The sequence below is a fragment of the Panicum virgatum genome, chromosome 5N (assembly GCF_016808335.1).
Source record: "Panicum virgatum strain AP13 chromosome 5N, P.virgatum_v5, whole genome shotgun sequence".
NCBI lineage: Eukaryota > Viridiplantae > Streptophyta > Magnoliopsida > Poales > Poaceae > Panicum > Panicum virgatum.
The window spans coordinates 5,981,566-6,004,998 of record NC_053149.1 but is presented as its reverse complement, the minus strand read 5'-3'; the positions used below and the strand labels follow the sequence as shown (position 1 = coordinate 6,004,998).

The 23,433-nt window shown below is 46.7% G+C and overlaps 5 protein-coding genes across 5 annotated transcripts; 2 read left to right on the top strand and 3 right to left on the bottom strand.

The window, feature by feature from the left end:
- The first annotated feature begins 2,228 nt into the window (after positions 1–2,228).
- LOC120674464 (probable polygalacturonase At1g80170) lies at positions 2,229–4,301 on the top strand. Its single transcript, XM_039955643.1, has 9 exons — positions 2,229–2,348; positions 2,654–2,803; positions 2,897–2,917; positions 3,013–3,220; positions 3,342–3,399; positions 3,503–3,608; positions 3,734–3,847; positions 3,947–4,150; positions 4,287–4,301. The coding sequence occupies exons 1-9, from the start codon at positions 2,229–2,231 to the stop codon at positions 4,299–4,301; spliced, it is 996 nt and encodes a 331-aa protein (XP_039811577.1).
- On the bottom strand, positions 3,998–5,429 carry LOC120672497 (DCC family protein At1g52590, chloroplastic-like). Its single transcript, XM_039952920.1, has 5 exons — positions 5,128–5,429; positions 4,990–5,047; positions 4,753–4,860; positions 4,562–4,654; positions 3,998–4,430 (listed from the first exon to the last, which is right to left on the bottom strand). Exons 1-5 carry the CDS (start codon positions 5,360–5,362, stop codon positions 4,340–4,342), a joined length of 585 nt encoding a protein of 194 aa, XP_039808854.1. The 5' UTR covers positions 5,363–5,429; the 3' UTR covers positions 3,998–4,339.
- Positions 5,430–5,781: 352 nt separating this feature from the next.
- Positions 5,782–7,795, bottom strand: LOC120672498 (uncharacterized protein At2g34160-like). The gene is made up of 5 exons (XM_039952921.1): positions 7,481–7,795; positions 7,328–7,376; positions 6,444–6,506; positions 6,286–6,350; positions 5,782–6,145 (listed from the first exon to the last, which is right to left on the bottom strand). The coding sequence occupies exons 1-5, from the start codon at positions 7,658–7,660 to the stop codon at positions 6,047–6,049; spliced, it is 456 nt and encodes a 151-aa protein (XP_039808855.1). The 5' UTR covers positions 7,661–7,795; the 3' UTR covers positions 5,782–6,046.
- Positions 7,796–11,025: 3,230 nt separating this feature from the next.
- On the top strand, positions 11,026–14,004 carry LOC120672281. Its single transcript, XM_039952604.1, has 3 exons — positions 11,026–11,482; positions 11,666–11,774; positions 13,433–14,004. The coding sequence occupies exons 1-3, from the start codon at positions 11,310–11,312 to the stop codon at positions 13,859–13,861; spliced, it is 711 nt and encodes a 236-aa protein (XP_039808538.1). The 5' UTR covers positions 11,026–11,309; the 3' UTR covers positions 13,862–14,004.
- A 937-nt stretch (positions 14,005–14,941) lies between these two features.
- On the bottom strand, positions 14,942–21,935 carry LOC120672280 (probable cellulose synthase A catalytic subunit 1 [UDP-forming]). Its single transcript, XM_039952603.1, has 14 exons — positions 21,776–21,935; positions 20,954–21,149; positions 20,604–20,794; positions 20,013–20,097; positions 19,738–19,927; positions 19,050–19,316; positions 18,597–18,942; positions 18,369–18,506; positions 18,035–18,160; positions 17,738–17,950; positions 17,407–17,662; positions 16,950–17,146; positions 16,452–16,802; positions 14,942–15,929 (listed from the first exon to the last, which is right to left on the bottom strand). The coding sequence occupies exons 1-14, from the start codon at positions 21,851–21,853 to the stop codon at positions 15,342–15,344; spliced, it is 3,222 nt and encodes a 1,073-aa protein (XP_039808537.1). The 5' UTR covers positions 21,854–21,935; the 3' UTR covers positions 14,942–15,341.
- Positions 21,936–23,433: the final 1,498 nt, after the last annotated feature.

Genomic DNA, 23,433 nt, shown 5'->3' with positions numbered 1-23,433 from the left:
GAAAAAAGTAAGAACCTTCATTTGCTGCAAAACTGGCAAAAATACCATAGATTATGCAATTTCTACTTTCTCCTTTTTTTGCATTCCTTTTGCTTTATAGTACCATCTGGTCGACCTTTCTCTTGGCTTTTCGACCATTTGCACTATGTGAGACAGTTATGAAACATGCGATGGAATAAGGATAAAAAATATTAGAGCAACAGCAGCGTGAAGCACCCAAACACGTCACGAGGTAGAGCTCTGGTCATTTTTGATCTAGTGTGAAGCACCCTCTTGCCTGGTACCCAGCCAACTTTCCCCTCATTCTCCCACTTGTCCTAGTGAGCCACGTGCAGACAACAAGTTCAAAAATATATTTTTTACTCGTAGCACCCGGTGTAAACTAGGGAGGTGCTTCCCAGCACCCTTGGATCTAGCGTGAAGCATCCTAGGAATCTTGCTCTCTCTCTCCTCCAAGCACCCTCTAAAACTCAACGCTAGAGCTGCTCTTAGTGAACCAAGAACTCACAGGTCTACACTGGTAAGGTTCAAATATACACACCAGATATTGTGCATGGAGTATTGATACACACCAAATATGCGTTCCATCTGCATTCATATATATGAAAAAGTGAGCACCAGAGAGGGCCAACAAAGGAGTTAAGACATCACCTTGAGTATACGTCGTCGGATTCAGGTTTTCCGTCTTACCACTGGCTAAATTCGGCCGCGAGGTTTGCTGGATCGCTGAGGGGGAGGGCGGCTATGACCTTGCACATGAGGAAGCCGACATACTCTAATAGGGAAGAAGCCACGTTCGGCCGGACGGCCGCTAAAAACTGCCTCAACAACGAGAGGATGGCTGGACAGAGCTCGATCTTTGCCCTACTAGAGCGAGAGGATGGGCGGCCGGTGGATTGCCTCAGGGAGGAACGTCGTTGCGCCTCAGGGACGAACGTGGCCGTGCAAATGTCATCTCATGGAGGAAGAAAAGAGCATAATAGGAAACATAATCAACCACCGCACAAAGGAAAGTTAACCAGCCCATGAAAGGAACGTAAATAGGCATACAAAAGAAGGTCAGTCAGCTCATAAAATATTTTAGGATGTCTTACCAAAAATTATGGTCACCTGATATCTATACAATGGAAAATAATAAGTGGGTATAAAACAGAAAGAAAAGGAGAGTTTTTAGGATGTCTATACTAAAAATCAAGGTTGCTTGGTGAGTGGGTATAAAATGGAAATAAAATGAGAGATTTTAGGATTGACTTACCAAAAATCGGATGCCTTACCAAAAATCATGGTCTACTGATATCTATACAATGAAAATTAATAAGTGAGTATGTGGATGGGTAGATAAAAGTGCTTGATGTAAAAAGTATTAGGGTTTGGTGGAAATATTTTTCTTCTATCAATTTCGTAAATTTATTCTCTCTTTCGCCAAATCTTTAGGTTGCAAATGGGACCTCCGTGAGAAGTAAAGCGAGCCTAATCTTGGTAAGAAAGAATTTTAGTTCTTTCAACTTTCATAGTATAGAATTTTTTTTCTTATACCGAGTGGATACATCATACATGATACATCCGTGTGTATACGCTGCAATTACGTCATGTAAAAACCTTGGTCGTATTTTTACGAGTAATAAGAGCATCTGATCAGCCATGTTTTCTTGGCGGTCACATTTCGGTCACTTTTCTTTTCTGGCAAACATTTTTTTATGAAACTTCAGGCAAGCATTATATTTACCATGGCTAGCTATCTGGAACGCTGATTTCATGGCCGCTACGAAATCCGCGCTCTCCGCTTGCACATTCCAAAAGGAGCACGATTCTGTCTTCTCGAAATGCATAATCAAATCTCGGCCGCATGATCACAGTGAACGGAGAGCCGCGATCGAATGCTGCTGGCCTGCCGCCACAGATCTTGCTTGTTACTATATTAGTATGGAATTCAAGAAGAGATAGTATCAGATCATACAGTCCATATAAGGCTAGCTCTCTGACTTACTGTGCATATAAGCGGAGCACACCATTCCTCTCGTCCCACCAAGAACACCATTCCTCTCATCAATCCAAGAACACTGCGTCCAGAACTTCACCTCGCCTTGAATTGGGTCAAAGCAGGTTTGGGCGTCAGATTAGCTCTGGTAAGCATCAGTTTAGCGTTGTTCGTTCATCAGCTCGAGGTTTTTATGCAGTTTAATCTACTAACAACGTGCTTCTTTCCTCTCACTTAGGAAATGGCTGCGATGACACGTGCCTTGCTGCTGCTTTTTGTGCTGGCCATTTGGTCAGCAGAAGGCCAGCAACGGGTCTACAACGTCCTCGACTTCCATGCGGCCGGGGACGGCAAGACAGACGATGCGCAGGTAACAGTAGCACAACCCCATGAGTTCTTGATTCAGGTGACTGCATTCGCATGGCTTGAGTTCCTGTCACCGTCACTGTCAAAAAGGCGTTCTTGGCGGCATGGCAAGCGGCTTGCAGCGACGGGGGCGAGCCGGTCATGGCCATCCCCGGAGGAAGGACGTTCTTGCTGAGCCAGGTCTCATTCCAGGGTCCCTGTAAGTCACCGATAACAGTAAAGGTAACGAGACCTTGCCATTTTGAATCTGTCCCTAAGGTACTAGTACTAGCACACACGAAGCACGGCATCTGAACTTGTGATCTGCAGCTGGATGGCAACATTATGGCGCCAAACAACATTTGGACCGAAAAGGAAGCCAACCTCCTGACCTTCTTCGGCGTCGACCACTTGACGTTGGATGGGGATGGCGAGATCGACGGCCAAGGCGCCATCTGGTGGGATTGCTACATCCGGAAGGTAGGCTTCAGGCTTCATCACAATTCACATGGAAGCTGCATTTCTTCATCTGATTTTCTTGAAAATAACCTGATGTTTTTCTCGCTTCGACAGACATGCCAGGTCCGGCCTATTGTAAGTGCACACGTATACCCTTCAATTTAGTTTAGTTTCAGATTAATCAGAGAGCCATGTAATTTTGTAAGTCATGCTGTGTTCATGTAAATCAGTTGCTGGGTTTCGCACGGTGCAACAATCTGACGGTGACAAGGATACATCTGAAGGACAGTGCAGAGAAACACATGACCTTGTTCCAGTGCAGCCAGGTGATTGTGGACAGTGTCTCCGTAACTGCGCCAGCTGATAGCCCCAACACAGACGGCATAACTGTGGCATTGTCTAACAACACCTACATCTCCAATTGCGCTATCCAAACAGGTAAAAGCACTCGCATTGTGTAAAAGTAGGGCATTGCAATGTAGTATATGTAAATGAAGGGTCACTAATGAGTGAATGGTAGCCTCGAATGTGTTTGAATGCTGACATTGGGCAAATGCAGGAGATGACTGTGTATCAGTCCTATCAGACACCAAAAATATTACAGTCACTCAAAGCAGGTGTGGGCCTGGCCATGGCATCAGGTAAGATTGCATATACACTTGAACTGATTTAGTTCTTTTCTAGTAATGTGTAACTTTGTGAACTTCTGATCTCGTGTAGTGTGGGAAGCCTTGGAGGATCTGAGACAGCAATGGTGGAACAAATTACAGTTTCTAATTGCAGCTTCGTTGGGACTATGACGGGGGTGAGGATCAAATCCTGGCAGGTAACGAAGATTGAGGTTGAAAAGAATTTGTAATGGACTTGCGTTGCATACACTCTATACATGCTCTCTGGGAACAAAGGCCACACCAGAGACATGCCTTCTAATGTATGAAGTTATGAATGCAGGGTGGGAAAGGTTATGCAAAAGGATTCCTTTTTCAGAGCCTCAACATGACTGAAGTTCAGAATCCCATTGTCATCGACCAGTTCTACTGTCCACAGGGAAATTGTCCTATAAAGGTGAGGCATGCTAAACATATTATCATGCTTATTATCGCCTAGTAGATTCGTCCTTTAAAACAAAGATTGAAATGAATCTGCACTTGACTGTGTTTGTAGAATGGTGGTGTGGCAATAAGCGGCGCAAAATTTATCGACATCCAAGGGACGTCCTCCGAGCAAGAAGCCATCAGATTACTGTGCAGCCAGAGTGTTCCTTGCCAAGACATCTATTTCAGCAACATTAACCTCTCTTGGGCGAGCAATACTGCCCCAGCAAATGCCACTATTTTGAATGCCCATGGAAGCACTGCGGGCGTGGTGGTACCAAGAATACAATTTTCAGACCCTTCAGTGCTAGCACAAAGCTAAAGTTGTGCTTAGATGAGTGCTTTGTACACAGGTAGTACTAGGCTACAATATGATCCTACCGATGGTTCATGCTACATCATGTATGCAGATTATTGGTATCTGATCATATAAACTAGGTGTCAAGGCCTTGGGAGCAGCAATTCACAGTATCTCGCATGCTTCCGTTTCAGATCGGCCAAACACAGCGTACCTGTTGTTTGCAACATTGTCGTATGCGAAGTCCCTCAGGAACCTAATTGTCGCAACAGAATCAGTATGAATGAATTGAATTCATCTATAATGTAATTATGTAAACTGATTTATTTTTTAACAAAAAATCAGGTGCGCACAAATTAAGCTGAGCAGGGAGATAGTTGAGCTTACAGAGGGACAAACTTGAGGAAGATGGCAAGCTGCGGGAAGGGCAGGTTGAGGTACTCCATTATCCTCAGCACTGCTTCAGACTTGATGTAGGATCTGCAAGACCCCAAGTAACAAGATTACACCACTTCATACATCAATAACCAAGCAGTAAGCTAATCGGCAGTTCTTGAAGAAAGCTTATGGTTGGCCACCTGTCCTTCTCGACGAGAACCACGCTGGAGATGTCGTCGGGGGATCTCCCTGACCTCTGCAGGAGCTTCCTCCCCGACTCGCTCTGCAGCGGCACGTACCTGATGCTCCTGTTCGTTTCAATGGCAAATCCATCAGCTCAAGTGCTGAACGTCTCAGCAACTCCACTGACAGTTGCTGAATGCAATTGCTGAATGTATCAGCACACCAGGTGAGGGAATTGAGCAGGGAGGATGTACCTGTTGGGGTCGTGCTCCCGCACGAACCGGACGCCCCCGTTGCATAGGTTGCACACGCCTGCACACAGTGACACAGGGCACACATGAAGCCGCAGATTGGAGATTTTCAAAGACGAGAGGCGAATCTTCGGTGCGCACCGTCGAAGAGCATGATGGGCCTGGTGTCGGAGGGCTGGAAGAACTCGGCGTCCGTGGCCGCCTTGATGGTGTCCTCCGCCCGAGCCCCGCCGGCGGCCGCCTCCACATGCAACCTCGGCCACCGCCCTCTTCGCGCGGCTTGTGGCGGCTGCTGCCGCAGGAGGCCGTGCCGTCGGTGGAGCGGCAGGGTGGGCGACGTGTAGTGCCAGGAGGAGCGCTGAGCGGCGGTTGCCATCGTCGTCGGCTCGGCTGCGAAGCGCTGAGCTTGCCGAAGATTTACCAGACTTTGTGGTCATTTGTGGAGACAGCACTCCACTCTCCACCACAAGAGCTTGGTGCACATGCTTCGACGTGGCTCGTCCAAGGCTCCAAGCAGCTCAGAAATGTTTTTTTCAGATGAGCTCATAAATTGTTGAGATTACCGAAGCCTTCTTAGAATGTGACATGCCCAAACTGAACTACTTTATGTGAAATTCTTTTCCATTTTAAACTAGGTTTTTTTCTCATTTGGCACCGGAAACAAACCAACTGTTACAAAGACATGCATATCTTGTCATATTGTATTCTTTGTATACGTTTGGTCAAGCAAAGCTAATGTGTTGTATAGCTTTAAGACTTCAAAATTAAGATGAAAATTTGCATACGCACCAGACAGGCACCAACAGAGAATCACCTGAGTTCTTTTTAACAGAGAGCGGACTTTTTCAAGAACATTAAGTAGCAACACAAACAAAGCCAAAGAAATAAGCTGGCTGTCCAAAATGTGAGGAAACCATCATGCATCATCATCATCATAATGAGCTCGCTGGCACTCCCATGGGAATGCAGTCAAACAAGAAAGCGTGCCATCTCTAATGCACGCAGTATTAAACAACACTAACAGAGCACAACAACAGATGCTTGTCGCTAGAGCTCTTTATTAAGCATGCTCCTCGCCATCTTCCACTTCTCCCCTCTCTTCCGCAGCAGCAGCCATCAGCTCGTCAAATTTGTCGCTCTTTCCCAACACTATCTCAATCTGAGGGAATAAGGTCAATGTCAGTTCAATTTTCAGAACAATAAGAATCACATGCAGTTAAAATGGAATAACAAATTGGCAAATGTAACGAATAGTTCACACTAGCACTGGAGCAAGGATATATCATAAAATTTTCTGACCTTGGCCTTTTGGAATGGGCGCCCTCTCGACTCATCATTTATTTCCACAGTAGATGTTCTAATCTCTATGGACAACAGAACACAAAGGGAAAATTCAGAGCGCAGAACAATGAATCATGTGAATGTCCACGCAGGAAGGTTGGAGATAAAGTTCTTACTCTTTTCAACAGCAAACCCATTGTTTTTCAGAATCTCCGCCACAGTCACAACTGTTGCTATTGCTGCAAAACAGAACAATCAACTTGGTTAGTTTGCCTGAAACAGTACACTGATGCAAACAAATTATGTAATAAACGGAAATGGTCTAAGGTTTATGTCATATATCAACAACAAAAACATCAAAATACACTGACTAGCAAAATAAACTGATAGATTAAGTGGTGCTAGAAATTATCCAAGGACACGTAGTTAGCTCCTCCATGTAAAGTTCAGGAAATGTATCAGAGAAACAATAGTACACTACTAGGGTTTTGTGATGGATGATTATGTTTTCTTTTTCTACATCTCTATTGGGTACTTTGGAGTTTGGATAAGCATGATTTAAAATCAAATCCTTACAACCAAATTCTAAAATCCCCAAAGTATTGCCAAATGCCAAGTGGAAAATGGCTATCAGATATGAAAATGTGAGGCTCTCTCTGTGATTACACCATAAGATGTGAGCCATGTAACACCAACAGCATATATCACAAGGCAGATAAATCAGGTCTAAGTCGCAGCACTGAATTCAAGCTGGGGTGTGGCAAATTATCTATTAATACAAGATAAGTGCCGACTAGAAACACCAAACACCATATAAGAGACATTAGGGTTTAGCAATAACCAATACAGATCTATAACATTCAGAAGACAACAACTACACAGCGGATTCTTGCATCTTGCGCATCATATTATGTAAGCAATAGAGCGAATTCGCGTGGAAGAAGCGTTCACCTCAAGGTGAATAAATAAAATCTAAACCTAACAGGTGAACCACGAGCGACCATGTACATCCCTAAATCAAAATCAGAAAGAAGCGCGAAGGATTGATATAGAGGCTCACCCATTCCGAGCGCGGAGAGCTCAACATCGCCGTGCTGCTGCATATATCTCTGCAAAGACACCCAACCAACCAACCAAAGCAGTCAGGACCCATGAATCGGGGGCATGAAGATCACGGAAGGAGGCGTCTAGGGCAAGGACGCCGGCGACGTACCTTGGCGAGGTTGACGTAAAAGAAGAGGGGCTTCTTGGTGTTGGACACCTGGATGCGGTTGCTGCTGCCGCCGCCGCCGCCCCTCTTCTGCCCCTCCCCGCCGGCGGCGCCACCTGACGCCGCCGCGTCCCCGGCGACGCTGATGTTCTTCACGCCCTCGGTGATCTCCTCCACCACCATAGTTGCTAGTAGCTACCACGCCGCGCCGCCGCCGCAACCGGATCGATGGGTGGATTGGGTTTCCTTCCTGCGGTGGAGCACCTCCTCCCCTCTCTCTCGTCTCGTGTCTTCTCGGCGTTGCGGCGGGTTGGTTGAGGGGGAGGAACGGGTAAATCCACAGAGCCCGGAAGCGGCGTGGGCCGGCCAACGCCCACGCGCCGCTCTGTTGTGTCCAGGCCCACGGGCTAGAAGCAGCAGCATCGCCACGTTTGGGCCCTTGGGTTTCCACGTTCGGCCCAACTGAGGGCAGCAAATCGACGTGGCACTGGGGTCAAAGGGATCGGGTTTGCAATGGAGAGTTGGAGACTGCCCGCGCTCTGCTGCCTCCTGCCCTATCATGGGATTATTGTGAACGTATTATAGGTTAACGAGAATAACGACGACTAACAATTGGCTAATTGCACTTTCAGCTGCTGGTTAGTGATAATTATAGCTCGCTGCCTTCAGTACTGCAGCATGCGAGGTTTGTGTTGATAATTATTATATAGCTCGCTGCCTACCTCGAGTGCTACACGCTGGTACCAGCGTGTATATTTTTCATATATAATTATATATAACAATATTATAACACATACATAGTGCAAAAAAACTCCACACCAAAATTAGTATGCAATATATATATTGTACTGGAAGTAAATACTCCCTCCATTTCAGATCATAGATCACCAGCATAGTGCCCATACGTTGCTACAGGTAGTATAAATTTTGTCCAGATCTACATGAGACTATCAATTTTGTGCTCTTTCACTCCGTATACAAGTCGTGCCGTGACCGCGCGAGGTATTGATTGTCCGAGTTTTTTTTTGGATTTGGATTTATTTGTTCATGTTCTGATTAGGATTCCGATTGAATTATCCGAGTTTCGATTCGGATTCCGATTGATTGACCGTGGAATCATTACTTGCTTTAGAAATAGTAGAGTTTGGCTTTTCTAGATACGCAATATTTGCCATGCAGTTAGATACACAATATGTCTAAGAAAAATTATAATCTAGAAAATTCGTCAAAACAGTCTATCATTTGGAACAGAGGAAGTGCTTGGAATCGAATCCCAGTGAAACCAGTGCACGCAAGTGCACACTCAGAGATCATGCGTCCAGTCCAGACTGAATAGTTGCTGTCTGCCAACTTCTCGCATGATTACTCCCGGTTCTTATTTAATTTGTATACCTGATAATAATATCTCGGAGGAACAGTCAAACCTTCATCATTCAGAGACCAAACTTGATCTTGTTAATTCGTTTCTAGGGCCCTACTGTGCAGCTAACCGAGCAGCTAGCCGGCCCGGGATAAACTAAGACGACGGCTCATCCACTTATTGAAGATGTGCTCATCTGATCTGTTAGCCATCATACGAACTTATTACAAGTTGGGAACAGGGGTTTGATGCATGACGGTGCAAGGTCTCGAGTACTCCGATCCACTTCACTACACATCGTTCGGCTCTGATACTACTGACGATGGAGGGATGAACTTGGATATAGTACCATTGAAATGCAGTGGTGTCCCCCAGCAGAGGTTCAAGTTAGACAGGCAGATGTTGTGCGCCTTAACTTAGGTCCTGTTGGCGTCATGATCAAGAATTCAAGATGCATGCAAGTCCCACTGCAGGACATCATGCCTCGCACGTTGAAAAAAAAAGAGGACATACATACGGATATACCCCACACGCGGTTGGGCCTCGGCCCGTTGTCCATAGTAGTACATGCCGCTGTTAGAATTGCCTAAACTTAATATTAGTGGCACGTTACCTAGAATCTTAACATAACCTAGTTCATGACAAATCAATTTAATACGGAATAAATGGTAATCATTATACCAGCGTTAGCAGTAGCAGCAGACATTTACGTCTTGATCCGTAGAGGACATACATACGGATATACCCATAGTACACACGCGGTTGGGCCTCGGCCCCGTTGTTGGCTGGGCTGGCCCATAGATACGACGTTGACACTATTATTCCGTTGCGACGACGCGGATGCACGTGCAGTGGTGATTAGTCCGGCGCGCCTGCGACCGGCGTTGTCCATAGTAGTACATGCCGCGCCTAGCTCGATCGCTATGTGTGCAATTCATCAGTAGACCAACGTGTACACTCTATCTGTTGGATCGGAAGAGATGGTACAAATCGTAGAGAAACTACAGCGGCGTCAGGTGGGCCAGCTAGCTACTACAGTAGCTTGCATGCAATAAGTGGATCTTTGTAGGACCGGACACGGTTCTATTTCGATCTGTAGGTGACTTTGTTTTTAGTTTATCATCTAGGATAGATTCTATGGCGGATCGGAAGTGATTCTGTGCGGGACGGACTTGAACCACCACAATGGACAAGTTCTACAACAAGGAACCTAAAAATTATAACCGCGCGCGTCGCACCTTAATGGTCTACCATTACTGAGATGAAGAAATGTATCGCTCAGATGCTGGCTGTTAATGTCGACCCAAAATATCTCACGATCGAGCAAGTAACACGCGCGCACAAGCACAGCACAATATTACCGCCATCACGTGCCATATATATACATGTGGCCATGACCGGTAACTTCCTTGTGTACCTGTCACGCACGGTCTTTGACTCTTTGTACGTTTTTTGTCATACCCTCATCGCGGAGGTAGTCAGCATCTTTGTACGCACTCAGATATGATTGAGCAGCTGGTAGCTAGCCTCCAGCCGATCGATTTCTGTGGACGGACACGGCTCCAGCCTCCAGGGTGTCAGGGTGTGGCTGACGAGGATTGCCGGATTGGCATGACACGAGCGTCTCGCGCGAGCTGAGAGTGACGTGGATCTGGGACGGACGTGACGCGCCCTTATCTGATCGGCCAGGCGGGGCGGCGGGACACACCGCGCACGGCGAGCTCCACCTCCGCCGGCCGATCCCTGGAACCCACCGGCACGGCGGCCGTGGCCGCCCGGGCCCACGGACAGCGACATGGTCTCGGCACTTGTGCTCGTCGAGGTTCACATGCATGCATGGCCTTGCCACTTGTCGTCGAGGTTCATCGCGGTCCATGCGAGACCATCACCGATTGACGCGTACGACGCGGCCGGCCGGCGACGTCGCCGTCGACCTCGAGGGAAACGTGCGCCGGGGCGGGCGTGATGGATGCACGGCGGATGCGACATGGACGGGTACGAACCCGGGGAAGTGGAGGAGCGAAGAGCGATGATGGATAGAAGCGGCCGTCGTTCGGCGGGCCCCCGGCCGGGCGCCATGGCCCATGCCTGCACGGCCTGCGGCCTGCGCGTCGCACCGCGTTCGACCTAGGCTAGCTGCAGGGCCCGCGGCAGCGTGCATGCTCGCTTACCTCGATTCCCGCCTCACCCCCTAGCTCCCTCTTCTACATAAGCGCGGCGACCCCGGAGCGGAGCAGAACATCATCCAGAGCTGACACACACCATTCCATTTCCATCTCGAGCCGGCGTCCCCAGGCCTCGTCTCCGTAGTCAGTACCTCGCCGGCGGCGATCTCTATCTCTATCTCCGTCGAGCAAGGCAGCTGACAGCCTGACACACATTTCCCGGCCTCCGCCGGCGTGGGGACCTGAGCGCACTGCTTGATCGCCCGCGAAGCAGAGCACCGTGTGTGAGCTCCTTGGAACAAGCAAGATGGTGAACACGAAGCCCGTCGAGACGGTGCGGAGCGGCGGCCTCCCGCTGGCGGCGCTCAACCACATCTCGGTCGTGTGCCGGTCGCTCGAGAGCTCCGTGCGCTTCTACCGCGACGTCCTCGGCTTCGTCCCCATCCGCCGCCCGGGCTCCTTCGACTTCGACGGCGCATGGTGCGTCACGACCTCACGGGCTAGCTTCCCTTGGCTCGATCTCTTTCTCTTCTACTGCTTGCTGCACCCATCCGCCATTGGCATTGCGAGCTCTGCAGCACGCCGATGCATGGTGGCTTAGCTTGTTAGCTTCGCTCCTGATGTTGAGCTAACAACTGATCGATGTGTACGTATATACTGCAGGCTGTTCAACTACGGCATCGGCATCCATCTCCTGCAGGCGGAGGACCCCGAGAGCATGCCCCCGAAGAAGACGGAGATCAACCCCAAGGACAACCACATCTCCTTCCAGGTATGCAATGTGCATCATGCCGCCGCACTAAGCATCATAATAAACTGAGAATTTCCGAAATAAAATAAAATAAAACAAAAAGAATCATACCTGAGATACAGATCCTTAGCTGCGGCATTATACATGCACGTCTCACCAGCTTGCGCTTATATATATGCAAATAAAGATACGTTTCTGAGTTGTCTGGATCGACCTGCTGATCTTGCTGAAGGATAGTAAGGCTGTGTTTAGATCATTTTGCATTTTATATTTTTGTATTTTTGGAAGAGAATTTTCAACATTTAAAGTATTAAATGTAGACTAATTACAAAACTAATTACAGATTTCGTCTGTAAACTACCAGATGAATCTAATGAGCCTAATTAATTCATCATTAGAGCATATTTACTGTAGCAATTTAGTGTCTAATCACGTCCTAATTAGACTCATTAGATTAGTCTCACGATTTACAGTCCATTTGTATAATGCGATTTACTTTTCGACTGCATTTAGTACACCATGCAAGCGATTTACAAAAAGTTTCGCATTTTGTGTTTTGGGATGTCCTAAACGTTTCATAGGCACTGACATGACAACTTGGAGGAGAGGAAATAAATGAACAGAGAAATGCATGCCTCGGTGTCATCAGAGTAGACATCGGGGAATCTATATAGAGAATAGGATTAACTAGCTTAGCTTGGCAGTTGCAGCTTGCATTTCGGCTCCCTGATCTTTCTGCAGATCGACCTCCTCCACTACCCTGAAATCCGGGCGTGGATTTGGCGTATTCAGAAGTAGACAAAACTGAAACGATCAGGTTCCCGGTCGCATCCACGCAGCTGGATGACACGCCTCTTTTTGGCAAATCCATCTCATGTTGAACTAATTTGATGCCATCCCATCTGCTAAAACATTTCGATCATTTTGCTGCCATGTTCATGCAAAGATGGTAGCTACGCCCATTATTAGGAATGATAATAATAGTAATAAGCCACGCCATGTTTTTTCCCCGGTCCCTTCTGACCATCATACAGATGCTTTTCTACTTGGCTAGATCTGACCCACACTTTAACCTAAAGAATGGCGCCTGACAGCGTCCGTGATCATGATTAACATAAAAACACGACTAGGATAATTGATAAATGGCTGTATATCCCATTATCTAAAGTAATGGCTATACTACAATTTCTTATGCACTGTGGAGCAATGTAGATGGTAGGATCTGAGCACGTGCATATGGTTTATAATATTCCTTCTCAAATGTAAGTAAGCATAGTCAACATGCATGAATAGCTATAGCTTAACGCCTGAACCCCTAATGATATATCCCATGCACTTGATTAGCTTCCGGTGACAGGCGATTATATAGGACTGGGACATCATTGGAGTATATATATGTTCTTGATCGATTGCGCTTGTCCCATAGTAGCTTGCATGCGCAAGTCGACAAAGAAACGTAGCTTTACGCTCAACTGTTTTGATAGGGATTGACGCATTGTCCGATTACACAACACACAACAGTAAAAGCAGAAGGGGAATGGACATGCATCAACTTGAAAACTTCCTCTCTTTTTTTACTAAAAAGATAAACAAATTTGAATACTTCACGCAGATACGTGCATAATAATTTGCTTGAACGAAATCTAATTCTGATCGGCAATTGACGTGGATGGGTGCAGTGCGAGAGCATGGAGGCGGTGCAGCGGCGGCTCAAGGAGCTGGGCGTCCGCTACGTGCAGCGGCGCGTGGAGGAGGGCGGCGTCTTCGTGGACCAGCTCTTCTTCCACGACCCCGACGGCTTCATGGTCGAGGTGTGCACCTGCGACAACCTCCCCATCGCGCCCCTCGTCCCCGTCGAGGGCAACGCCATCCTCGGCCTGCCGCCCGCGGCGCCGGCCTGCAAGAGGCCAGCAGCAACCCTCAGGCCAGCGCCGCCGCTTCCCGTTCCCGTGGCGGTGTCGGCGCCGGTCTTGTCCGCGGCCACGTTGCCGCCTGCGCAGCGTGTTCCGGCGAAGGCCGCCGGCAGCTGCGTCGGCGAGGTCGAGGCGCCGGGCATCCCAGCTTCCGCGATCAGGTCTTGCCCGGAGCACGCGTGCATGCAGGTCTGATCGGCCGACTCGCCGATTGAGATGACCGAGCTATCATCGGAACACCGGCAGCATTTTGAAGACCCAGTGAAGATTTTTTTTTTTGACTATCCTGTTTAATTTCCTTCGATTCGTCGACCATGAAGTTGTATGTACCGGGCGCCTTTCTTATTAGTGGCCATCGCTTGCACACACACACACACACACACACACACACACACACACACACACACACACACACACACACACACACACACACACACACACACACACACACACACACACACACACACACACACACACACACACACACAGAGGAGTGAGGCGATCGATCCGCTGGTCGATCTGCGTGCTGCAGCTAGCTGCTGCATGCACCTTGTAACACTGCACATATATATATATGTATCCATGCATGCATGTTGTAATCTATTTATTATATAAATGATATATCCATGATCCATTCATACTCGATGCAATGTGCTCGCTCTCGCATGATATGAGCTGCACAACATTTGCGCCCGTGTCCTCTGCTGAGCGTTTTCCCTCCGGTTCTGTCAGTACTGCTACTCCTACACCGCCTGAAGCTGAAGACGGGCCGCGCCGTGGAACGCGTGCAAGGAAGGCCAATACTCGTGCACATGGGCCGGAGTGGAAGTAGCCCAAGGTGTTGGCGTGAGTGGCTTGCCGTCTGGCAGCGCGCGTGTCCAGCTGCGTCTGGCGTAGTGGTTAAAAGGAAGAGAGCCGTGAGGAAGAAGATCACGATGCTTCCTCCCGATCTCAATTCTCTCTACCCAATCCCCTGCTTCTGCTAACATATCTGGCATCAGAGACAATTTTCGAGGTTCAGATCACTGTCAAGTACAAGTACGACCCCCATGATTTGATTGCATCTGCCTAATAATATATTCTGGCATTCTGCTGCGAGCACTAAGCCTCGTCGGCCTGCAGCAGTCTAAAAATGTAACACGTAAATGCAGCATCACATTAGGACAAGCGATGAATTCTGCATTGCACTTGCATCCAACCCAGCAGGTTGCTAGAGTTCATATCTTTGTTTTCGATCAGGGCACAGCATGAAGCAACAAACAACCGGTAGGAATCTGGTACGTAACATCAGCAAGCAGGATGCACTAGCACTATTGAGATGCACTCTAGGAAGTTACAGAGTTCTCAACTGGACAATTTAGCAGTCAGAGTACCTACATAAATAACATCACGGGAGCCCGCGAGGAGAACCTAGCAACGGAGTTCTCGCCAGGCAAATGTTGGTACCACTACTTAGGAACAAACAAGCAACACCACATAAGTTGACGGTTTTTACGATGCCCACCACACAACCGCAGTAGAGTCACCGAAGAAGCTAGGCATAACTTGGACAACGCATCTTCTTCTCCATCTACTGACAAGATCTTGCCTAACCCCCTCAGGTATTTACACGAAGTGGGGTAGACTTTGATTGAGGCTGTGCCATGTTACAATCCAGCGAGCAGTTCAGGTCAGATCAGCAGTTTACACCGCATTGCCCCCGGGAAAGAGCTTTCTGTGTAGGCGAAATGAAAGGATCGATCTTCACCCACAGCAGCGAGAAGATGGAAGCGAGGAGGACGGACCAGACGATGACGATGGTCGGTGTGCGGTTCTGTTTCCCCATGAGACCCTTCAGGAAAGGGTAGAGGTGGAGGATCACCCAGATTGAGAAGAAAAGCTTCCCAAAAAGGGGACCCCAGGATTGGTAGCCACTGTTGATAGCGTATGACACTCCTGCCACTATGCCCACCAAGTTGATCACAAGCACAGTGGTTGGGGGGATTAGAAGGCTTGTCCACTTGAACACATATAGCTCAGCAAAATCACCCTCGTCGTCAGTCGCCTTTGACGTAACCGTAAAGTTTGTGTCAATCCCTGCCAACACTTTCAGCAGACCTTGGAATACAGCAAAGAGATGTGCAGAGGTGCCACCAATGACCCAAAACTGCTCATTTCTCCACCAGTCCTCAATACCGACACCACTCCATCGAAGCTCCAGAATTCCAGTAGCAAAGATGGAGACAAAAAGCAGAATGAAGAACATCCCAGCATAATTGCTAATCTGCAAAGTACAAGAGAAAGGGATGTAATATACTAGGAAAGGCTTGTCGAAGAACAAACTTAACAAAAGAAGTTTCACTGATTACCAATACAGTGAATGATACCTAGAGGCCTAGACCAGAAAATTAGGAAATAGAAAAATTGCTTGTTATGTTACTGTGAACTGGTATCTATTGTTTATTATTCATGTTCGAAAAATTGATAATTTGATATCCTCAACGATTAACACAACGAAATGCAAGCTAATTAGCCCATGAACACATGATGGGCTCCAAACTCTTCCCAGGAGTCCTCAACCATGAAAGAAAAACTGTAAACAAAAGTAAGTTGGGAAAAGCATTATGCATTCCTCAATAAGATAACTAGCTTATTTTGAAAGGTCAGAAAGAAACACTCACAAGCAAACATAACCAAGAAGATCAATTTATTATGTGCTTGTTTGTTAACTTCATGAGCACAAGAGAACATAAGTGCAAGGCATTCGAATACGGTGGATAAAGGCCAAGGGTTCTGGCGAACTTACCTCAGGAATAATGAATTTGTTGGTAAGTAGACAGATAGCAGGAAGGACGCAGTAGGCTATTAGTGGGATAGATGTAATTGGATAAACAATGGTGTTGATGTACGCCAATCTCTCCAGAAGCTTTAGCCTTCCATTATAACCGTACCAAATAGGACAGTGTCTGCTGAGCAGAATTTCAACTGAACCAAGAGCCCAACGTAAAACTTGATTGAGACGATCAGAAAGGTTAATTGGAGCAGAACCCTTGAAGCAAGGTCGAAGTGGCATGCAGTAGATGGATATCCAACCTCTTGCATGCATCTTGAACCCAGTTAAAATATCCTCAGTAACAGAGCCATATATCCATCCGATCTGAAAGAATACAAGATCAAAGGCGAAAAAAATCATTCACGGTCATACAACTTTGTTGAAAGGCGAACTCTAGTGTATATAATAAATAACTGGAAAAACAAACTACTATCTGAAGGGCAATAAAGGAACTCTGCCTTCCTCACTGACCTCTTTTCCCCATTCTGTCTTGTCCTCATATCCACAACTGATGACATGGATAGCTTCCTTTAGCAGGGAAGCTGGATTTGTTGAAGGTGGTATGCCACCTTGAGTCATAAAAGTGGACGCAATAAAAATTGGAGACTGGCCAAATCGTTTCTCCAAGCTTTTCTGGGACATAAGCAGTGATCTTTCATCCTCATAACCTGGTGGGAGTTCACAATTCACATTAGTACAAGCTAACATACCTTACCATGACAAGAACTTTAGTACTCCCTCTGCCCCAAATTATTAGTCGTTTTGGCTTTTTCTATGTATCTAGATATATATTATGTCTAGGTGCAATAGCAAAATCTATGTATCCAGAAAAGCCAAAACGACTTATAATTTAGGACGGAGGGAGTATCAACAAGAGTTGCATTGCATTGCATTGATCAAGATAAAATGTATAGCAGCAACTACAGACCTTCAAAGCCCTCTTCTATATCTTCCATGTTGAAGATAGGAGCAGAAGATTCGGTTCTCTTCATAGCACGTTTTTTCGAGTCAATATAGCTCTTGTCCTTCTTTCTGCCACCACAGCAACTTTTAATGATAATGTTAGGCTCCAAATCAGCTTCTGTCAATACAGGATCATATCCATACAAGGCCTGCCTATTAAAACAGCATCCTGTTCCCACATAAACCGGCCCTTGAATGCCATCTAAACCCTTCATATTAATCTGCACAGGGCGAAACCATGTAAGAAACATGAAATACTTGCAAATTTGGTCAATAAAGGAACCACCAATACTTACATCAAAGAACACAATGTTTCGGTTCGCATATCGATCATGCAAGTCTATACCATCAAATCTTTGAGGAAACTGGACATAGCAAGTTTTCCTTCCTAGTGCTGGATCCATCATGAAGCACATAGCTTCTCTAAGAGCTTTGCTGCTATTGAAGTAGTGATCACAATCCACATTAAGAAGATAAGCACCATTTGTCAAGACAGCTGATACTCGAATCTGTTCATCAGTAAAGAGTTAGATCATAAAGAGACAGACAAAACAAATTGACATTTGTAGCTGAATAATCATGTGAACATATACCAAAGCATTCATGGCACCAGCCTTCTTGTGATGTTGGAAGCCTGGCCTCTTTTCACGAGAAACATAAACGAGCCGTGGCAACTCATTTCCATCAGTGTCAAGCCCACCACTGTGCCCCAAGAATACCTAAGACAAAAAAAGAAGAGTTGAATACAGAAGGATAAGATCTTTACCAAAGTTCATCGCATGAAGAGAGAAATCTACAGCGCAGGGGAAACTCGGTTGAAAGTTCTTTCCAGTCAAAGTTGAGGAGCCCAAAAACCCTCGATGAATCAAGGGAATTTCAAGAGAAAGGGCGGCTCTCGTACTTTATAATATTATTAAAAAGACATACCTGGATCATCCCTGGATGGTCTCTTGGGTTATTTCCAGGCCAAGGAGTGCCATCAGCCATGGTCCATCCCTCTTCAGGTATTTTTTGTGCTTTTGCTACAAGGGCATTGATCCGTACCTTGAACTCTTCATACTCCCTCTGTCAGGGAAAAAGAAACTCCAGGGGGTCAAGTCTCGCAACAAAAGCTCTGTGGGGTGAGTATTCTTACTATGTGCTACCTTATCTTACCTTCATAGCCCGCCTTTCTTTCACAAAAGAAGGTTGTATCTTGTCCTTTAGGTAATCTATCTTTTGAGCAAAGTAAAACTCTGGAGCCCTGGGTTCAATGTTGTGTTTCTTGCAAAAGGGAACCCATTTCCTTGCAAACTCTGCAGTTTCTGATAGTGCTTCAAAAGTCAACATAGCTGAACCATCATCAGACACATAGCATGATACTTTGTCAACAGGGTAATCCACAGCAAGAATGGACAGGACAGTGTTGGCAGTAATCAGAGGAGGTTCCTTAAGTGGGTCCACTGTACTGACAAAGACATCAATTGGAGCCAACTGCGATGGCTCACCCTCTCTATCATATCTGCAAATTTGAATCAGAAATCTCAGTGCGAAACATAATGATACCTAAATATAACATGTGATACATTGCCAATATCCTGTAAGCAAACATCTAGAAGTACAACTTGCCTCAATGCAAGTCTATCCAGGTAAGTTTCACGGTTGATCGGATACCACTTTGGGAACTGATCTAGAAGCCAAGACAAGGCAAACCAAACTTCACAAATAACAGATACAAGCCACAATCCATAAGCATCCCATACTGGATGAGTTATACGATACTGGAAGAAGAAGCAGAGGATGATAAGCCGGAGAACAATCACTATTCGATAAAGGTTAAGCTCATTAGGAGATATGGGCACTATGCGACTTAGAGGTAGACGTGCATCGTCAGCCCTGCAGAAGAGAAATTGATGTAAGTAACTCAGCAAAATTAGCTGAAACAGGTAAAATAGTTATTAACACAGATCTGCAGTATAATTCTTGAAAAAAAATTGTGGTAACAATACACATTCTAGTCAGCTCTGACAGAGAAGCTAAATAAGCGTGATTAATTATTAATACACAGAAAAACTACCAAAAAATAGCCCCTAAATTAAAACTAATGGAGGATTTAATACTAAAAAGAGCATATCTTCTGATATTGTGGCCAAAAACTTCTCTAGCTTTCTGAAGTCAGATCCACGACTCAAATTGTAAACAAGAGTATAAGATCCCAGGCGGCAGGCACAACGTGAATGCATTCTATGCAGATGATAACATACTAATTTACAGAACAGAAGGCAGAGAGACATAAGTTAAGTCCTAAGGATCATACATTTGCAGATCTTCACCATTTGAGCCAGTTCCTTCAATATCCCCCTTCCCTTCTGCTGCATATTTATGAGTCACCTGTATCATATTTTTCTCCTGTTTAACTCTCCAGCTCTCAACTCTTTCTTTCCAGTCAACACTTCCAACACCATAAGAATTCAAGTCCTTTGAGGGGTCCACAATCCTTACAGGTACTGATATCATGACAACAAATGAACACATTCTATTAAGTATGCAGAACTGGTCATCAATGCAACTATATATTGCACGATAGCATACCTGGAATGCTTGGATCAACATAGCTTGGTGTTGGGCTTCGAATAGAATGACGGTCAGGAGAAGCATCAGGGATATCTCCAGATATCTGAACATAAGCTTCAAAGTTTCAGTGCACAACAAAGCAAAATATTCTTATGGTAGCATTCAAGTTCAACAAAATGAATATCTAACTCATTGGAATTATGTCGGAGGAAAATGCATTATATGTTGGAGAGTTGGAGAGTATAATCTCTGTCTTTCTCAAATGAGTTGTACGTCTCAAAATTGGTAGCCAGTATTTCACCAGCCTAACTATTTTTATCCAGTAGCAAGTAGGGGCACCCAGCCAACAATTTCCTATATATGGCCTCACAAACAGCTTAGAATGCACTTTTAGAACACTTAATAACCTAAAATGAGTAAGTAACTAACAATACTAGAGTGCCAGTGTAAAAGTGAGGCAGTCACTCAGCTAGCTCCATCCAACCTTCAAGCTACAAGGCTAAAGCAGAGGAACAATATTTGATAGTAGGAATTACTTGCTGAAATTACAGGACCAATTCCCTGCAAGAATCTGACTGGCATAGTATAGCAGCCCTATATGTGTTATACCTGCTGCCCACTTGTCAGGCATGGAATCCTATGATGTGGTTCATGCCGAGAAGACGAAGAGAGATCAACATCTTCCCCTTGTCCCTGCAGCTGCCACTGAGGACCTTTGCCATTGCCTTGCGTGTAATTGAATTCATTATCCAAATCATCAACTCCATCCTCCTCCTCATCTCCAGGAACTCGAGAGCTCCCTAAATTTGAAGACAAATATTTTACAACCAAAGGATTATTGTGTACATAAATACACAATTCATTTTCCTTTATACGAAGACGTTTCCAAGATCAAGTAAAAAGATTTATCCTGCAGTTTGAACTCGGCAAACAAATCAGTAAGTTCAGTAGGAACATACCTCTGTGCCTCTTGTATCTGGTCTTGCACTGAGGACAGCACTGATTCCCCTCCTTACGCTCATATTCATAGCATGGGCGACAAACTGGAAAGGCACATTCGTTGCAGGCGACAAAGACGTCGCCCGTAGCTGAGAACCCCACAGTGTCACCGCAGATTTGACAAATTTGTTCGTTTGCATTCTTCAATTGCTTAGCCTGCAGCACCAACGCTGACGTAGGTGAGATTGTGACGACAACAAACCCAATCAGAAATATTATTAAAAAGGTCATATATCCCAACACGAAGCAACAGCTTGCCGCATTCATAGCCGGGCAGTAGTAGATAGGATACACTAGTGAAGAGCAAGGCTCGACGCAGCAGTAGCTTAATAGTTTAATGTCACCGAATTGGAGGAATCGAACGGTCCTGCGAGGTTCAGATAATAAACCCGCAATATAAACGAGTCGGCAACGCGCTAAACCCTCAAATGTCACCACCATCTGACAGTCCATTTCAGCTCAATCCCCTCTGCATTTCTCAACGAGACAACGACGCCACCCCACGCTGGTGGCGAGGCGAACACTGCAACCAATCGACCCCGCCAATCGACCAGCACGCCGCAACGAAATCCCCCACGCGAGCCCGACAAAAACCTAGGCATCCCGAGCAACTACCGCACGGCCAGCCAATCCGACGCGGAGCCGACGCAATCCGCCCGGCGGAGCACGGCCACCCCCGCAGATCGACGGGTGCCCCCGCGCCAATCGAAACGAGACTGAACGACGCGGGGGGGGGGGGGGGGGGGGAGCGGGCGCAGAGCGCGCAGGCGGGAGGAACGCACCGTGGGGCCGTCGCCGTCGTGCCGGATCGTGACGACCCCGTCGCGGGAGCCGGCCACCATCCCCCTGTTCGCCGCCATCGCCGAGGAACGCCAATGCCTCGCCGCGCCGCCACCGCAGCCCTTCCTCACCCTCTCCCCTCTCCACTCTCCTGTCGAGGGGAGGGGGTGGCCGGCGAGGGTGGTTGGTGGGGGAAACGGCCGTCGGCGAGCGGGTGGTGGAGGGCGGCGGCGGCCTTAGGATCCGGGGTTACTGGGGGTGGGGCGGCTCCACAGACACCGGACCTAGAAGAGAAGGTGGGGGGAGGAATCGACCGGCGGTGGGCGGTGGTGTGTGGGCGGGCGGCGAGGCGGCGCGGCGGAGCGCCGCCGGCCGGGGTGGTGGGCGCCGGCGGCCGGGCCAGGTCCCGGGCGGGGGCGTGGCACCGGGGAAGGGCGGGGATGCGACCTCGGTTAGCGTCGGCGGCGGTGGAAGGCGGCGGCGGCGCCGGAGCCGGGGCAGGCGGTGGAAGCGGGGGCGCGGCGCCGGGAGCTTCTGCGATGTATCGACGGCAAATCGCACAAAGCGATGAATAGACACCCCGGCGGGCCGTCAACGTCGCCGCGTGGCCGCCGTCGCCGTCCCACAGACTGTTGGGCGTCGGCGCGTCGCCGTGTCCCGTGTGCAACGGCCTGTAGCCAGTGGAGCCGTGGAGATGCACAAACAGGCAGCCGGACATTAGCACCGAGTTACAAGAATAAACTCGCCGCGGAGCGCTTAAATTTTCCTATTAACAAAATACCTATAGATGCTTATGTACACAGCCTCGCTAATTTCAGATATTACGAGTTATGCATTTAAAAGTATATTTTTCCTAACGAGTCTAGTAGCGTCAATCTATGAATCTACTCCGTAAGGGGGTGTTTAGTTTGAAAAAAAATTTCTAGTACTCGTCACATCAAATCTTCGGACATATATATATATATAAAGCATTAAATATAGTTAAATAAATAACTAATTATACAGTTTAACTGATTAGAATGAGACGAATCTTTTAACCCTAATTAATTCATGATTGGACATTAATTATCAAATAACAACGAAATATGCTACAATACCTAGATTCAAATTTTTTCACCAACTAAACACCCCCTAAGTGTTGCAAATCTACACAAATTTCAGATATTGTGAGTCTTTTTTTAGCCACGGAACTAGATTCCACCAGGGTTCACAAAACGGTTGGGAACCGGTCCGGTTTGACCGGTTACCGGTCAAACCGGTCCGGGCCGGTTCCGGTTTGGGCCGGTATCAAACCGGCCCAAATTCAAAATTCAAATTTGAATTCAAAAAATGAAAAATTCTCAAAAAATTCCTAAAAATACTTCAAGATGAGACGAATCTAATGGTGTCAAATTTTCTCAAAAATTCGTTCATTTAGTATAGTTTGCGGGGATTTGAAGTTAAATAAAAAAATCGTGCATACAAAAATATACATATATATATATATATATATTATATAGATGGAACCCACTAAACATCATTAACTCTGACTTTGTTGCAACCACATGAAGCCACATCATCAATTAAGTCTACACCGTCTGATTTCATCCTCCCTGTTCTCCTGTACATCTATTTTGCTGTACGTTAATCCACCATCTCACACAAGACCATTCATCTACCA

Excerpts from the sequence above, each read along its gene's own strand:
- LOC120672498 (XM_039952921.1), bottom strand. The coding sequence starts at position 7,660 with ATGGTGGTGGAGGAGATCACCGAGGGCGTGAAGAACATCAGCGTCGCC. Across the intron at positions 7,377-7,480 it reads TTTACGTCAACCTCGCCAAG|AGATATATGCAGCAGCACGG; the intron begins GTACGTCGCCGG and ends GTGTCTTTGCAG. Across the intron at positions 6,146-6,285 it reads GCCCATTCCAAAAGGCCAAG|ATTGAGATAGTGTTGGGAAA; the intron begins GTCAGAAAATTT and ends TTATTCCCTCAG.
- LOC120672280 (XM_039952603.1), bottom strand. The coding sequence starts at position 21,853 with ATGGCGGCGAACAGGGGGATGGTGGCCGGCTCCCGCGACGGGGTCGTC. Across the intron at positions 21,150-21,775 it reads ACGACGGCGACGGCCCCACG|GCTAAGCAATTGAAGAATGC; the intron begins GTGCGTTCCTCC and ends TTGGTGCTGCAG. Across the intron at positions 16,803-16,949 it reads AGACAGAATGGGGAAAAGAG|ATCGGATGGATATATGGCTC; the intron begins GTCAGTGAGGAA and ends GTATTCTTTCAG.
- LOC120672497 (XM_039952920.1), bottom strand. The coding sequence starts at position 5,362 with ATGGCAACCGCCGCTCAGCGCTCCTCCTGGCACTACACGTCGCCCACC. Across the intron at positions 5,048-5,127 it reads GCCCATCATGCTCTTCGACG|GCGTGTGCAACCTATGCAAC; the intron begins GTGCGCACCGAA and ends CACTGTGTGCAG. Across the intron at positions 4,431-4,561 it reads TTCCTCAAGTTTGTCCCTCT|GTTCCTGAGGGACTTCGCAT; the intron begins GTAAGCTCAACT and ends TGCGACAATTAG.
- LOC120672281 (XM_039952604.1), top strand. The coding sequence starts at position 11,310 with ATGGTGAACACGAAGCCCGTCGAGACGGTGCGGAGCGGCGGCCTCCCG. Across the intron at positions 11,483-11,665 it reads TTCGACTTCGACGGCGCATG|GCTGTTCAACTACGGCATCG; the intron begins GTGCGTCACGAC and ends TATATACTGCAG. Across the intron at positions 11,775-13,432 it reads ACAACCACATCTCCTTCCAG|TGCGAGAGCATGGAGGCGGT; the intron begins GTATGCAATGTG and ends GGATGGGTGCAG.
- LOC120674464 (XM_039955643.1), top strand. The coding sequence starts at position 2,229 with ATGACACGTGCCTTGCTGCTGCTTTTTGTGCTGGCCATTTGGTCAGCA. Across the intron at positions 2,918-3,012 it reads CATGCCAGGTCCGGCCTATT|TTGCTGGGTTTCGCACGGTG; the intron begins GTAAGTGCACAC and ends CATGTAAATCAG. Across the intron at positions 3,609-3,733 it reads TGAGGATCAAATCCTGGCAG|GGTGGGAAAGGTTATGCAAA; the intron begins GTAACGAAGATT and ends TTATGAATGCAG.